Source organism: Notechis scutatus, chromosome 12, assembly GCF_049901735.1.
Source record: "Notechis scutatus isolate UNSWTSFEM ecotype Mainland chromosome 12, rNotScu1.2, whole genome shotgun sequence".
Taxonomy (NCBI): Eukaryota; Metazoa; Chordata; class Lepidosauria; order Squamata; family Elapidae; genus Notechis; species Notechis scutatus.
The window spans coordinates 17,254,531-17,269,257 of record NC_142020.1 but is presented as its reverse complement, the minus strand read 5'-3'; the positions used below and the strand labels follow the sequence as shown (position 1 = coordinate 17,269,257).

General features: G+C 53.0%; 2 protein-coding genes across 3 annotated transcripts; both read right to left on the bottom strand.

Moving 5' to 3' along the window:
- Positions 1–746: 746 nt before the first annotated feature.
- On the bottom strand, positions 747–7,071 carry RGS11 (regulator of G protein signaling 11). Of its 2 annotated transcripts, XM_026683333.2 has the most exons (17): positions 6,793–7,071; positions 6,614–6,710; positions 6,280–6,330; positions 5,921–6,027; positions 5,649–5,700; positions 5,496–5,554; positions 5,227–5,303; positions 5,060–5,141; positions 4,448–4,516; positions 3,789–3,812; positions 3,368–3,429; positions 2,975–3,088; positions 2,030–2,145; positions 1,820–1,907; positions 1,481–1,619; positions 1,212–1,294; positions 747–1,128 (listed from the first exon to the last, which is right to left on the bottom strand). In XM_026683333.2, the coding sequence occupies exons 1-17, from the start codon at positions 6,853–6,855 to the stop codon at positions 1,002–1,004; spliced, it is 1,410 nt and encodes a 469-aa protein (XP_026539118.1). In that variant the 5' UTR covers positions 6,856–7,071; the 3' UTR covers positions 747–1,001. The 2 variants fall into 2 exon arrangements, with proteins under 2 accessions (XP_026539118.1, XP_087798544.1); XM_087942418.1 differs by lacking the exon at positions 4,448–4,516 and having other exon boundaries at positions 6,793–6,942.
- A 191-nt stretch (positions 7,072–7,262) lies between these two features.
- LOC113422421 (histone-lysine N-methyltransferase EHMT1-like) lies at positions 7,263–11,734 on the bottom strand. Its single transcript, XM_087942419.1, has 7 exons — positions 11,396–11,734; positions 9,051–9,128; positions 8,845–8,966; positions 8,487–8,573; positions 8,308–8,386; positions 8,004–8,170; positions 7,263–7,452 (listed from the first exon to the last, which is right to left on the bottom strand). Exons 1-7 carry the CDS (start codon positions 11,654–11,656, stop codon positions 7,263–7,265), a joined length of 984 nt encoding a protein of 327 aa, XP_087798545.1. The 5' UTR covers positions 11,657–11,734.
- Positions 11,735–14,727: the final 2,993 nt, after the last annotated feature.

The window sequence follows — 14,727 nt, the reverse complement described above, 5'->3', positions numbered from 1 at the left end:
GTGTGGATCCTTGTGTGTTTTTAGGGGCTGGGGAATTTTGGCGGGTGGGGGGTGTTTGGTCTGGTCTCTGGGTGTTATGTGAATTTCACTGTATGTATACTGTGTATACATGTACAATGACAATAAAGAATTCAATTCAATTAAACCCATAAGGAATACACAACTCCCAGCACTCCACCTTAATTCTATTCAGCCTGGTCTCCCTGCTTATGCAGGAGCAACAACTATGAAATTGTCCGAATATTTCAATGCATTCACAGAATCCTAGATAGGACCATCTGCAAGGTGACTTGGGTGGATCTTCCTCAAAGAGGTGCAGAAAGTGGTCACTGTTTGTTTCAGCATCAGACCAGGTTGCCTTTGGCCTGGGATAAAACCTGTGAGGGTAGCATTCTGGCAGCCATTTGGAAGCTGGGAAAACAGGCTGCTCAGCTAATCTGCTTAAGTACAGAGGAGTACAGAAGGGCATTATCTCCTCCAGCTCATCCAGCCTTGCATAATGCTAGGCAAATTAGCCACCAAAGCTGTGGAGGTCCCCTGCATACCAACACTGGGCATGCTGCTCCACTAGGTGCTCTTAACTAATGGCCGAGTAGGAGCTAGCTTGGCAGAATCGACAAAAGCAGGTCTGTTGGTCATATTGAGAAGAAGCACATGAATGAGCAACACACACATACCAGATAGATCCGGGGGAGGGTATTGCTGATGCTAGACTGGCCCCCCATACCCAGTGAGATGACAGCAGCCTGGGTCAACAAGGGCACTTTATTGTGGATGGGATATTCCATGGAAGAGGCAGGAGTGCTGCCAGCCTTGCTCAAAGAGGGCAGAGGCTTGGCTGCACTGAAGGCTAAGCCAGAAAAGGGGGAGAATAGCCAGCGGCAGTCTTGTCCAGGTGAGTCAGGGAGAGGCCTACATCTTGATGCCTGCTGGGGGGCAGGGGGGCGAGAGGCCTGCAGCATCCAGGAAACAAGTGCTTTGGGTGAGGGGAAGGATTTCCCTTAGCCTTGCTCCTGGGGCCCCGCCTGGCTCTCCTCTTCAGGTCTCACTTCATGGGCCCCAGGAGGGGTTGGGCAGGCAGGGCTTGTGCCAGAGTGTCGTGGCTGCTTCCGCATGAATGGGAATGCCCTGCCAGGAGGCAAAACGGGTCCATCAGCAATGGATCTCGACTCCCTGTCTAGGAGAGCTTCCTCCAAGGTTGACCCACTCACCGCTTCTTGGTCTCTTGTGGCACAAGGGCCTCAGCAAGCAGCTTCTTGTAAAGTTCAGACTTCAGAAAGCGTGGGTAGGAGTCCTGGTGGCAGAGAAGGGGCAATTTAGAGAGATTCTCCAGCCCAAGAGCAGAAGAAGCAGCATCAGTCTGCTCTTGCTGCTGGTCTGGTCAGTCGGGCCTTGAGATGAGTAGCACATGCACACACACGCGCACACACAGAGAATCAAAGTGCTACTTCTCTCCCTGCTTGTCTGGTAGCTTCAGGACCTTTTTCATCAGCATGTAGATGTGCATCTCAGCATCGTCCATCACATAGCGGTGAGGGGTCTTGATGCCCTTCAAGGTGCGTTCCATAGTCTTGCTGTCAAGGTTCACCCAGCGAGTGGCAGTGGGTGCTAGAAACTCCCTGGAGGAGGAACAATAGAGGAGTGATCATGCAGGTTGAAAAGCAAAGCCTCAGGTCGGGGCACCAGATGGGATTGAGGGAAAGGGGAAAACACACACAAGCCCCAGAAGCAAGGCAGCAGCGTGGCCATCCCCTGCTCCCCAAGTGGAGCACAACCTCAGCCCACTCTCCTCCCTGCTCCAGGGGAGAAAGCCACCTACTGATAGATGGAGTCCACAGCTTCTGCAATGTGGGCCTCTTCCCCCAGGCGTAACTCTTCACAAGCCTCCCAAAACATCAGGTTCTCAGCTGCGTGGGAGAGAAGGCAGGTCCCCGGTTGACCAAGCAGGAAGCAGGGCAGAGCCTTGCTGGCTTCCTAGGAGCGTGATGGACCCTCCTCTCCTTTTCCCTCCAGCATAGCAAGTGCTCACCACTGAACTCTGTCTTGAGAAACTCCAGGAGTTGGTCTCGGCCCAAGATGTCGCCCATCAGCTCACTGAAGCCAAAGCTCCAACGCTCCACCCGCAGCTTGGTGGGAATTGTGACCCTGCAAGGCAAAAGGATCTCAGACAGAGCTGCTGTGCAATTGGGGGCTTCCTCCTGGCTTGAGATGGCAGCCGTAGCTGGGAAAGCCATTTGCACAAATACAATTTATGTGCCAATTGTACCCATTCCGGGCCTGGGAAGCCTTGCTCACTGTCAGTCACATCCTGGTTGGACAATTGCAGTGTACTCTACAAGGGGCTGCCCTTGAAGATAATCCAGAAATTAGAGTTGCTGCAGAATTCTTGCAAAGTTTTCGGTACCTTTTAGCTCAGCTAAGTTATACCATTGAGGTGCACTGGTTCCCAGTTTCATTCCGAGTGTAATTCAAGGTGCTGGTTATCACCCTATATCACACAAGCTCAAGCTAACTGCTGCTCCCTAAGGATATCTGCCTTCCGCCCCAGGTCAGACAGTGGGCACACTCCCAACAGCCACCATCCAACTGTGGAGTGCCCAGGGCTGCAACCTTTTTATTCCGATGCCTGCGGGAACAGCTGGCTCTGAACAGCTTTCCAGAAACTTGGGAGGGGGAGGGACTGCTTGTTCTCAAGGGGAGGGTGTTCCACAAAACAGGGGCACTATGGAAAAGGCATTCTTCCTAGGCCGAACCAGATGGCCGCCTTTGAGGAAGGGACCTGGAGTGTGCCCACTGTCTGACCTGTGAGGCAGGCATTTTTCTTCTATGTTTGTTGGGATATTTTTATCGTTGTTAGCAGCCCAAAGTCTCTCACAAAGTGGGTGGCATATAAATATTATCAATAAATAAAAACAGCTGAGCACCAATAGCAAATACCTCCTACTTGGGAAAGCTAGGCACACCAATCTCTTACCGTGGAGCATTCATGGCCCAGTATGTGATGTCATCAGTGATCCAGGGATTGCCAGGGAGGCAGCCAGAGATGATGGGGTCGTGGGACATATGCTGCTCATTGAACCTGAGATATCTGCAAAAGACGGTGGAGGTGGGGAGAGGACAGGAGAGCTCCCTCTCACTGCTCCAAATACATGGAGGGGACAAGCAGCAGCCAAGGTGCCCCAGTAGGGGAAAACTTCCCAAAACTGAGAAAAAGTTAGAACGGGACATACAGAGGCATTCAGAAATAAACTCCGTTGTTTGGTATTCTTGATTGGTACTAGTCACTGGGGAGAGAGGAGAGTAGAACACCTGCTGCTAAAATTCTGAGAACAAGGCTGAAATTGGCGGCCACAGGCTCTCCACTCACCCTTGCAGGCAAAGGGAGGACTTGATGCGCATCCTACCCAGGGCAGCGCAGTAATAACGGATCTGCAACCAAGGACAGAGAATGCCAAAGAACTTGTGCCACCAACTGCCAACTTTCATCGCCACACCCAGGTGGGAAGGAGCCCTGAGGAAGGCTGCCTTGAACACTCTGTGTGTGTGTGTGTGTGTGTGTGTGTGTGTGTGTGTGTGTATGCGTGTACACACGTTTTCAAATGTTTGAAAGTATCTATCTCCTATCAAGAGCCTCTTGCCTGTTCTTTCCCACCTCCTGTCCCCTTAGAGTCCACCCCTCCCCTGTGCAGGAGGAGGTCAGACCTTGTTCCCCTTTGGAGCTTGGACTCCTGTGGGCCTCCAACCTCTGCTTTTCACCCACTGCCACAAATGTGCATGCACACACTCACCTGCTGTTTGTAGTGGTCCATGTTCTTCAGTGGGGAAAAAAAGAGCAAAACTCATTAGCCACACCAGCTGGAAGCTCCCTTGCAGTCATCCACAGTTTTTGTCCATTGCTTGTACTGATTCAGCACCCGACTTGTTTGCTGCTCAGAGAACATGAAACGTCTCTGCTACTTCTAAATGACCATTTGAAAACCTTTGGAGTGCCCTCACTGGCCCAGAGAGTTTCCTGCCTTTCTCTAAAAACCCCATTTTGCAAGTTGGTGCTGAGAATTAGAAATCGGGGGCGGGTGGGGGGGGGGGGAAGAAGCCCATACAGCCCACAAACAAGAGTGCAGACCTTGGTGGTCAAGAGGAAGGATTCAGGTGCCAGGAAATGGACAAGGTAAGGGGAGATCACAAACCAAACCCTGAAAGAAGGAGCAAGGACCCCAAAAGAATCCCAACACCATAGCCTTTGGCACAGATGTTGACTGGGCAGGAGGCAGCCATGATTAAGGAGACAATAGCATCCCATTAAGGGGACCCAAGCAAGGAATGGACCACAGGCCAGGGTGTCTTTCTCCCTCCTTTCCCAGAAAGCAAGAAAGGCCAGCTCAGTCGCTCTCCAGCCACCCCAGCAAGAAAGCTCCTCGCACATACCAAGATACCCACATGCACTTACCAACTGCGTAGGCGTGAGGGAGTGGCTCCTTAGCTCTGGCCTCTGACCCCTTGCATCCAAGACTCCCCCCTGTAGGTTAAGCAGAATAAAGGCTGGCTGGCTTGCCATTCTCTTGCCCGGGGAACCCTTCCTGGAGCACCCCCAATCTGCAATTCTGCGACTCACTCGCAGGGGGAGATTGGTCATCCCTGAAGACAGAAGCTGCATCACTTGATCCCTGACCTAAAGGCAGGGCAGTGCAAATGCCCAATATTTCCCCCCTTTCCCTACCAAAGTACAGACCTTGCTACAAGCCCCATTCTACATTCAGGCTAGAGGCAGAAGGCAGCATTCATCTGTCACAGGTAAAGGGAAGCTTTGTGGGCAATGGAAAAACACCTGGTGTGTAAATGAGCCATGGAAGGTTCATTTCCAGGCACAGTTTAGAGACGGATCTTCAGCAGTTGAGGGGTAACACCAACTGTTTTGCTGCAAGTGCTGGGCTCAAGAGACTCAAAGCACAAAGAGAGCCAAGGAGTCCAATGCAAATCCTGACTGCTCTTCCCCTGATGCCCTGGCTCAGAACCAAAGTGGTTGTGCAGGTGCACCCAGCTCTCTCCTCTTCCCGCTCACCGAGGGCCTGTTGACAATCCAATAGGCCTGTTCTTGGAACTCAATGACAATCCGGTCAGCCCTCCTCCGCTGTTTAGCTGCCCTGTGGAAAAGCAAGGGTTTCATCAGAGCCGTTGCCTCCCTGCTCCCCAGTCCCAAAGGGGCAGACCTTGTTCCTGCAAGCTCACCGGAGCTGTTCCCGAGCCTGCATCACCACGAAGTCCCAAATGTGATTAATCCTCTTGCACAGTTGCTTATAATCCTCCTACAGAAGATGGCCCACCCCATCACACGAGAGTCAGTGCTCTCCTCACAGCTCTGGAGAGAAAGGGGAGAAAGGGGGCTCCATGCACCCAGGGGAAGGACAGAGGCTGCCTGGGGATCTCCTTCATTCAGTCCTCCAACCAGTCACACTCCGTAGTCCGCGGGGACTAGCCTAAGCCCCAGGCACCCTTACCTTCTCAAGCGCCCAGAGTTCACCTTGCTTGCGGATATTTTTCTTTGCCAAATAGATGGCTGAAACAGGAAACCGTGACCTCAGGCATGCCGCAGCTGTAGGAGTGCCCAAAGGCTCCCCTGCTACTGGGGATAAAGCCACTGCCGTACTCACCATAATCAAGGTCGGTAGCCAGCCACTGGGTGCTCATCCAGAAATAGGGGGTCTGTAGGCCACAGAGGCAGAGGCCCAGTTCAGCTGCCCTGGGGCAGAAGCAGGGGGCCTCTCTCCGCTTGAGAGAGCCAAGCTCTTCTCAATAGCTCCCCCAAGGCCTTTTGGAGGCTAAGAGGGAAGATCCTTCCAAGCCATCTACCCATCCATCCCTTTTAGTGACATAGCCAATTCCATGCCAGGTCTCAGAGAGGTTCTGGTTCACCCTAACCTACCTGGAACCTGTAGGGAGTCTCATCCCTTCGCAAGACCAGAGTGTGAGGATCCTTCAGAGAATAGATGTAGCCATGCTTCACAAGCAGATTTCCCAGATGCAAGGATTCTAGAGGAGGGAAAGGGGGTCGGGGTGAGAGTGCTGGCTGGATAGCTGGAGGGGTGGGTGACCAAGGCAGGGCAGCCTTTCCAGACAACCAAGACTCCTGCAGAGAAAAGCCACCTTCCTCCCTGGGCCAGGCTAGATAGGATGTTTGCTTGCCCCTAGCTAGGTTTCCCAGCCACAGAGGCAAAATCAAGGAGAGGGGGCAGGAGGGGAAGAGGCCTGCCAGCCGCACCAAGCCCAGCCCAGGTAGCTCACCTTCCTCCCAGATGTTGTATTTCTGGATGAGCCACTCCACAACGTCACTCCCTAAAAAGGAGAGAGAGGCCTGGATGGAGGGCGCTGGTGCAGCAAAGAGGAGTCCGCTGCCAGGCTACACCCGAGGGGCTGAAGACCCTCAGGAGGACGACCCCGCCCAGAGCGCCAGCCGAGGAACAGGCCTTTCTCCCCGCGGTCTCCCCGCAAGAGCCTCCGCCGCCCGGGTGCTTTCGCCCCGGGAACCGCCCAAGAGGGAGCCGCGGGACCCTTCTGCGAGCGCCGACCCCGAGGCGGCGGCTAGAGGCCGGGAGCCCGGGAACAGAGCGGCACTCACCGGTCACGGCGTGCGGGATGATGCTGAGCAGCAGCCGCTGATTCCGCACCGGGACGCCCAGATCCGGGTCTTGCATGCCGATCACGACGCGCTCCATCTACGGGGGAGGCATCCATAGCGGCTCAGCGCCGGGCCCTGGTTCGACAGTGGGCCAGCCGCCCCACCCCACCCCACCCCACCTTGGCGAGGCAGGGCAGCTGGCGGCGGGGGGCGCTCCCCGGGCGGAGAGCGCTGATGGTCATGGAGGCGGCGACGCGGGCGGTTAAGCGCTTCTGCAAGCGGCGGGCACTCCCGGCGCCGCGGCGAGCCTCTGTGCTGCCATCTGCCTGCCGGCCGGCCACCCCCTAGAGTCCCAGGGCCTCTGCGCTCGCTCCAGCAAACCAACGCGCGCGCTCTGCGGCGGCTCGCAGCTCGCCGCCGATGCCACCTGCCTCGCCCAAGCGGGGCCGGCAAAGGGCCGGGAGTCAGCGCAGGAGGGCCGGCCCCGATCGCTCCCCCTCCCTCCCCTGCCCGGCACACAGACACACACGGAGACGCGCGGCGGGGCTGGCGGACTCTTTATTGGGGCACTCCGAGAAGCGCAGACGAGGCACTGGGCAGCGCTAGGGCGGCCGAGACTCGCGAGCCAGGCGGGAACGAGTGACCCTCTTCAGGGGGCTCGAGCGCTTGGTCTTGAGCGCGAGAAGCCGCGGAGCGGAGGCCGCGGCGGACAAGGGTCTCCCGCGGCCGGCGAAGGAAGACGGGCGGGACTCCTCGCCAAGCGCCTGCAGCCGGGGGAGCCGCAGAGGCAGGTGCAGTTCCAGCTTTTCACCTCCCAGAACTGGTCGCCGTAGTCGAATCTGCAAGGGGGAGCGGAGGTAGAGGCCGTCCCTGCGCTGCCCACGCACCCACCGCCCGCGTCTCGACCGGCCGCCTGGGAAGCCGCGGCCGGCCAGGGAGAGCAATAAGGGAAGCCCGGCAAAGTAACTTCGCTCTCCCCAACCTTCAAGGCAGGTTCCAAGGGCGATCATTTCGCACGCAAAATTGCACATTCTCCAGACACGGCCTCGCCTTTATGCCACCCCCTCCTTTTCCCCAGAAGCCTTCAGGGAGAAGGGACCCCCTCCCCCTTTAACTCTACGGAACTTCTAGACACAGAAGGAGAGGCTTTTTAGTCTATGGTACCGTAGCAACAAATCTGGAATTGCTAGTGCCATTCCAACTTCTCATGTCTTTTAATAAAACAGATTAGTCAGAAAGTTAATCCCTTAGTTAATCAGCTATCAAATTCCTGGGAGCTTTTTTCATGGTCAGGCATAACATGGTCTCTGGATAGACTTTGGGCCAAAGTATCCACTGATCTCAACTGGGATTGCCATAAAGCAACTGGATCTGGACCAGTATCACCTACCCAAGTTCTTCACCAGCTTGGATGGCTCGTGTGCTGAAAAAGGCAATGCCAGGGATCTCATATCCCAGAGCAACTTGTAGGGCTACCAAGTTGGGTTGACATGAATGATTTAGGAAGCGGCCCACATTGCCATAATAGCGCCCATCGAGACAGCACTGTCGCCCATCCTGCAAGACACAAGCTGTGAGCTCAGAGCTACTCTGGCATTGACCCCTTCATAGAAACAATGGGGACATATCAAGCGATGCTCTTGCATCCATCTCCCTTCCCCCCAGTCACATCCCCTGAGTAAGGCAGATTCTACCTGCATGTCCACCACAAAGTAGTAAGTGTCTTCCTCTCGGTGTGCAGCCTCAGTGTTGGAAATCAGCTCCCCAAAGTACCTGGTAGAGAGGGGAGGCAGTGAAAGAGGTAGGTTGCTCTGCCCTTCCTCCGAGCCCCTCCTCAACGGGACAGGGCAAAAGAACCCGATGCAGAACTCACTGGCAAAGGAAGGCTCCCTGGGGAAAATCCTGCACTGTGCGCACACCCCAACCTTTGGCAGTTGTCCTGTAAACTTGGAGCTGGGTTCTGCAAGTAGAGGAAAGGCCTTGGATTACTCCCTTTGCAGAACTAGGTTGTTGTAGGGCAGCCGTGGGAGAACAGATCCCTCCTAGCTCATACAGGTGAACTGGCCCTGCAGGGAAGGAAGAGCAGCCCAGGGTGGTTCGTGGGCATCTTGACCTGCTGGAACATCAGTCAATCTCTGATGATGCTTGCCAGATGGACCTGGAGCTTGCTAGGGACACCTTAGGTTGCTCCCAGTATTCCAGCAGGAGCCAGGACACCTCAACACACTCACCGGAGCCCACGTTGCACCACCCGGTTGGGGCAGGACCTGGGACAAGCACACAGCATGTTGCATTCGTAGATGGATCCCATCTCAGGGGCTGTGCCAGTGGTATCCAGCCTGAGTTGGCCACCCTGCATCGGGAGGAAGGAGAAACTGGCTGGCACTTAGGGTGGTAACATCCACTCAGTAGGGAGTAGTAAGCCTGGGCATCTCACCATGAGGGTCCAGGAGCACTGACTGCGCAGGATGCAGGGACAGTTGGCCATGGTGCAACCTCCATCACACTTGCAGCCCTGAAATGAACCAAAGCAACAGGCCACACGTTAGTTCAGCACACACCCCTCTTTGTGGAGAGAGCTAGCAAGATGTGAATACACCAGGTAGCCACTGGCACCCAGTCACATTCTGATCCCCAAGGGTGGGTGGTAGAGCAGCAGCTGCATGAAGCAAAATGCTTCTCCTGGTGATTTTGCTGTTTCTTACCACAACTGCTACTCTTCACTCAAGAGACTGCAGCCAAGATCTGGCCTTAGCCCACATAATTCTACTCAGCATGAAATATGGAAGTTTTTCTGGCAAATATTAATAGTTGGTACCACTGAAAAAACAAGTTCATTTTTATTTCATTGCCATTGTGTACCCCTCGCTTTCAGGTGTGCAGCAATTATCACTTCTGAATCACTAAATAGCCTTTAATATACTCCTTTCTTCAACCTGTAGAGAAATTACTATGGATAAAGTCTCCCCAAAATGGTGAAAAATCTAATATGGAGAGAAAGGATCCCACCCAATGCATATCCTTTGAACTACAGTTGATTAAGGGATTTCCCTCCCCATACTAAACTATCAATAATGGAGGAGAGTCTCAGAACTAGGTATCTTTTGCATTGCATTTCTTTTGTATTGGGCTGAACAATTTTCTCTCATACAGCCTCACACACCAACATAAGACAAAACCAAGAAAGATGATGTATGAATCTCTCCCCCTTAAAATAATATTAAATATGTATTTTATGAAGTGGATGTATTGACTCAAGAAGATTAATCCTGAAGTAAGAGGCTCCAAATCTCCTCCTCATTTTAAATAACAAGGCAAGTTTTGAGAAAGCAAGTTCACCAAGGATTGAGAGAAAGTCACCCACAAACCTTCCCCAAGTGGGTAGGAACAAGGAATAAGGGCAGCTGGAGTGGAGCCTTCAGGGCTTGTGACATACAGCCCTTCTGGCTGAAACCAAGCAAGCATTTGTCTGCAGCAAAACCAACACACTGCTAAGCTGAAGATGGAAGCCAAGTGATCACATGAGGGGCTCTTTGGGTCCAACCAAGGAGACACTGAAGAAAGAGCCAAGAGAAAAGATGCTCTCTTCAAAAAAGTGATCAAGAGAGGCCAGCAAGAACAGCTTTCAGGAAAAAAAAAATATTCACAAGCTTTTGAGTCTTCAGTGAAGGAGAAGAGAGGCTGATACTGTAGAGGGAGTGCAGTTATTCTTTGCAAAGAAGAAGCTGAACCAGATCTGGGCCTGTCATACTGCATAGGCTGACTGGCAAAGGCCAGTCTTCTGGCAAAGAGCAGGAAGGGGTAGCCCTGCTGCCAAGGTTCACCAGGCTCCCAGACAGGCATCATTTCCTTCCCATCTCTGTGGAGACCGACAATAATACCACAATGAATGACTACCAATCTATGCTCACAGACAGTGAATTACTGGCTTTGGAAACGGGGTTAATAAAAGGTTCCTTTTCTAGGGTTACCTGGGGGAATTCCTTCAAAAAAGCCTTCTCCTTTTTAAAAAAATAAATGAAGAATAAAAACAATATTGTGGTTTGTGCCAAATATATTGTATCAGATATAAAATGTTCATGATGCTTCTTAGAAGCAAACTGGTTCTCTCCAAGGGCATTAAGTTGTAACTGATAGGGGCTTTAATGACCCTGACATGTACTAGGAGACAAACATGGTCCTTTTAGCAAGTTCTTAGCCTGTTTTGTGGTAATTTTCTCCTTCAGAAAGTGGAAGAAGCCACAAAAGAATCCATTCTTGATTTGATTTTAAGCAATAGGAAAAATTTAATCAAATAAATGGCAGTAACAGAAACCCTGGAAGACAGCAATAATATTGGAGATCTTTAGGTGAAAGTAAACTGGGTACACTGAACACAAATATTGGACTTCAGAAAATTATGTTTTAAATCCATAATCTACAGTAAAATCCAGGGCAGGAAGCCTGAAAGATGGCATACATTCCTCCAAAGAAGGATTTCCAAATTACAGTTCAATAATTCCAGCAACAGGGAAAAGAAGATGGTATAAAAATAAATGTATTACATAAGAAACTCAGTAAAAAATCTGAAAATGCCCAAAGACTTATCTTGGCGATGGAAAGGCCACCAAGGAAGCATATACGCAATACTTTGATTCAAAAGATGCTATCACAAAAGCTAAAGTTTGGTTCCTGCCGTCCTGCACGCACACACACACACGCCCCAGATAATGTGATTCCAATGCTGGGGAGGCATGCCTGCTCTTCCCATCCCAAAGGAAGCAAGGAAGGAAAATCTCTTACCTGACTTTGATCCCACTTTTTTGTGGGAAGAAGTGCTGAGCCTGACACAATGTTCCCTGTGATGTAGAGGAAATCCCCGGGACAGGATTCCTGATCTACCATATTGAGGCAGGGAATAGCAACCTGCTCGAAGCCCCGGGAGATGTCCCTGGGAAGAGAAGGCAAGGCAGCAAGCGGGCGGTGCTGAGCACCGTCCACATTCTGAGAAGTGCCCGTCAACTGGGAATATATTTTTTGTGAGATGGGCAGCAATATAGTCATGATGGGTAGAAGAGGGAGGGAGGGAGGAAGCGCGACTGACTCACCTGCTGAGTACCTGCTCTACCTGACTGGGCAACTGGGCAGAGAAGGCCTGCAGAGCCCTGCAGGAGGAGGAGCTGAGCTGGGTGCATTGCTGGGGCAGCTGCCCTGCTTGGTTCCTCAGAGAAACTGCGCCACAGGCCAGGAAAAGGCTGCAAGATTTATTTATTTATTTGTTTGATTTGTCAATTGCTTACAAGATAATAGGTATAAGTATAAACATGAGTAAGAATACAGGAAATAGGTACAAATAAATGGGGACAATAGGACAGGGATGGGAGGCACCATGGTGCGCTTATGCATGCCCCTTACAGACCTCTTAGGAACGGGGTGAGGCCAATAATGGATAGTTTGAGGCTAAAGGAGTGGGGGAGGTTTGAGGATGTGACAACAGAGTCAGGGAGTGCATTCCAGGCATTGATCAGGAGAAGGCCAGGGCCGTGGGCTTTGTGGTCCCCAAGGAGAACTCCAGAGAACTCCATACAGTCAAAAGCATCTTATTCAAAGATCTCTCCCGTTCCACAGGCAACCCCTCCTATCCTTCCCAACAACCAAAATGGGCTTCTCACCAAGAGGGATGAGAGTAGACAACTGCCCCATAGGCCTAGAAGACTGAGCAATTAACCCCAGGCCTGGAAGAGGCCTTCAGCTTCCCTCCAGAACTCTGCCTAGGGTAGTGACCTAAGCACGTGAAGACCCTCCCACCCCACTTATCTCACCTGAGGCATTCATGGCACTTCTCTTGGGCTGCCAGGTGCAGAGGTGAGTTACCCAGGTGGTTTGTCGCATTCAAGTCTGAGCCAGCTTCCAGTAGCATCCTAGCAATGGTGGGTGAGCCGAAATGGGCCGCCCTGTGCAGGCAAAGATTCCCCTCCTGCATGGGGTCAGAAGGGCAGAGACCCTCGACTGAATTGGCTGAAGGGCCTGCTCCGAAGCACTTTTCTCTTCAGGCAGCCCTGAAATCCCAGCGCCTTGGGAAGAGCAGTGGGGGGAGGAGAGGCCCTCTGCCAAACGGTTTCCCTTCTCAAAGGCTGGATAGATGAGACTTTCAGACCCCTCTGCTGAAGGGAAGAACTTCCAGATAAGTAGAACAGAAAGGCTGGGTCAGTCTGGAAGGCTGTGGAAAAGTGGCTCCCCTTTGTAGGACAGGGCCCCACAGTAGGGACCCTCTGCCCCCAAGACTCCCTCCTTTACCTTTGGAGGGTTGTTGGGGCCCAATGGCCCACCGCTACAAGATCCATGAAGCTGAGTCTGGAGGGGCAGTTGGAGGGCCAGGTGTGACTAGGTGGCTATTTGGGGCCCCTGGCTGGGTCTTGCCTCTTTCCAGCCCTTATAGGGTTTGTATGAGGCAGCTGCTGGATGTGCCCCCTTCCCTTCCCCCACAACCCCTATCTTGCACATACTTGGTCACGGAGATCTGGGTCTGCCCCATGGGACAGCAACAGCTCCACCAGTCTCTCGTGCCTGTATTCTGTGGCCCAGAAAAGTGGGGTTCTGCCAGTGGCATCCTGGAGGAGAAACAGATGACCCAAATCGAGAGGCAGTCTTGCCCTCACAGCCATCTGGCCAGTCGGACTGTTGGGTGGATGCAGGAAGGGAGACACCCCCCCCCCCGGGTTCTTCCACATTACACTACCTGACTGTTGATGGCCCTTGTTCCCTGAGAGAGGAGCTGCTGGGCCACGTCATAGCAACCCTTCCTTGCAGCTGTAGACAAAAGGGCCGCCGTCTCATCTTCCTCCTGCTGCAGGAGATGCTCAAAACAATTAGAAACCTCCCAGTGTATCTTGCCCTGATATGTGCACACACACACCGTTCTCCCCAATCGGACTTGGTTGAACTGAATTTCTGGGTAAGACCTCAGTTTAAGCAGAGGCAAAGCAGAGTGAGACAGTGTGAATGAAGCCTCTCACCGGCGCTTCGGAGGCCAAGAGGAAGGGAGGCTGGCGCCATTCCGGAGAGCTTTCTGCCATTCCCGTGCTCCCCTTTACCTGTCTTTCAGGAGAATCTCTGTTAAGGCCTGACTCTTTGCTTTCTGCAGGAAGGAATTTACAACAGATATATTGCTGTGGGAGTCTGGGCCCTGCCCCACCCCTTAGAAAGCAGCCGGTTATATGCTGCCTGATGGATTATGGACCAGCTGACTTGCTCTGGATCCCCACCTCTCAGTTCTGGCCTCCCCCCCACCCCATTCCAGGGTCAGGCCTGCCTCACCATTCAGGCCCATGCTGCTTCCTAGCAACACTAAAACTGTTAAAGAATTCAGCAGTTGACCCAGGTGATGGACATTCCACAGAATGGTCTTGGGTTCTGCCCAGGCTGGGCAGTACAAGAGGATGATCTTACCAGAATATCTTGGTCCTGAAAAGTACCCATGCTGCCGCTGCTGCTACCACTGCCGCCGCCACCTCCTCCTCACCCGTTCCGACATTTGGCCCTTTGTGCATCTATCACCCTGAGGAAGCAGCTCACGCATCACCCATAAGGGGACTTCTGGGAACATTTGGGAAGATCACCTTCCAGCCCAACGCCAGTCCCCAAAGGTCTGCTGGGAAGCCATGGAGCTCTCCCCTCCAACCCTTTTGCATTTCTGAAAAAAAGGGCAGGAGTGAGGACCAGCCTTCACTTGGGCTTTTGTCTCCATGGGGCAGCCACTGTTGAGAATGCCCATGACTCCCTTCAGCTGCCATAAGGGCACCCACCCACCCCTGCTAGCCTTGGCCTCAGGAAGCCAAAGCAGCTTCAGACTCCCCTGGGTCTCCCACTCCGGCCCCAAAGAGCAACTGGACAGAAGTGCAGCTGAAGCTCTTGTAGCTCAGAGGTCTTCAGGGTCTGCTCTGAGCAACCTTCCTTCCGACTCTTTCCACCTGAAAGCCCAGAAGAGCCTGCAGAACTAGCCATGAGAGCCCCAGTGCTGGAGGGCCTTCCTCTTGACAAGGAGAACAAGGGCTCCTTCAGGACTCCCCTCCCCCTTGCAGCAAGGTCAGAGCAAGCAAGTTGGCAGGTGGAGGTTCCTGGTCGGGATTGGCAGA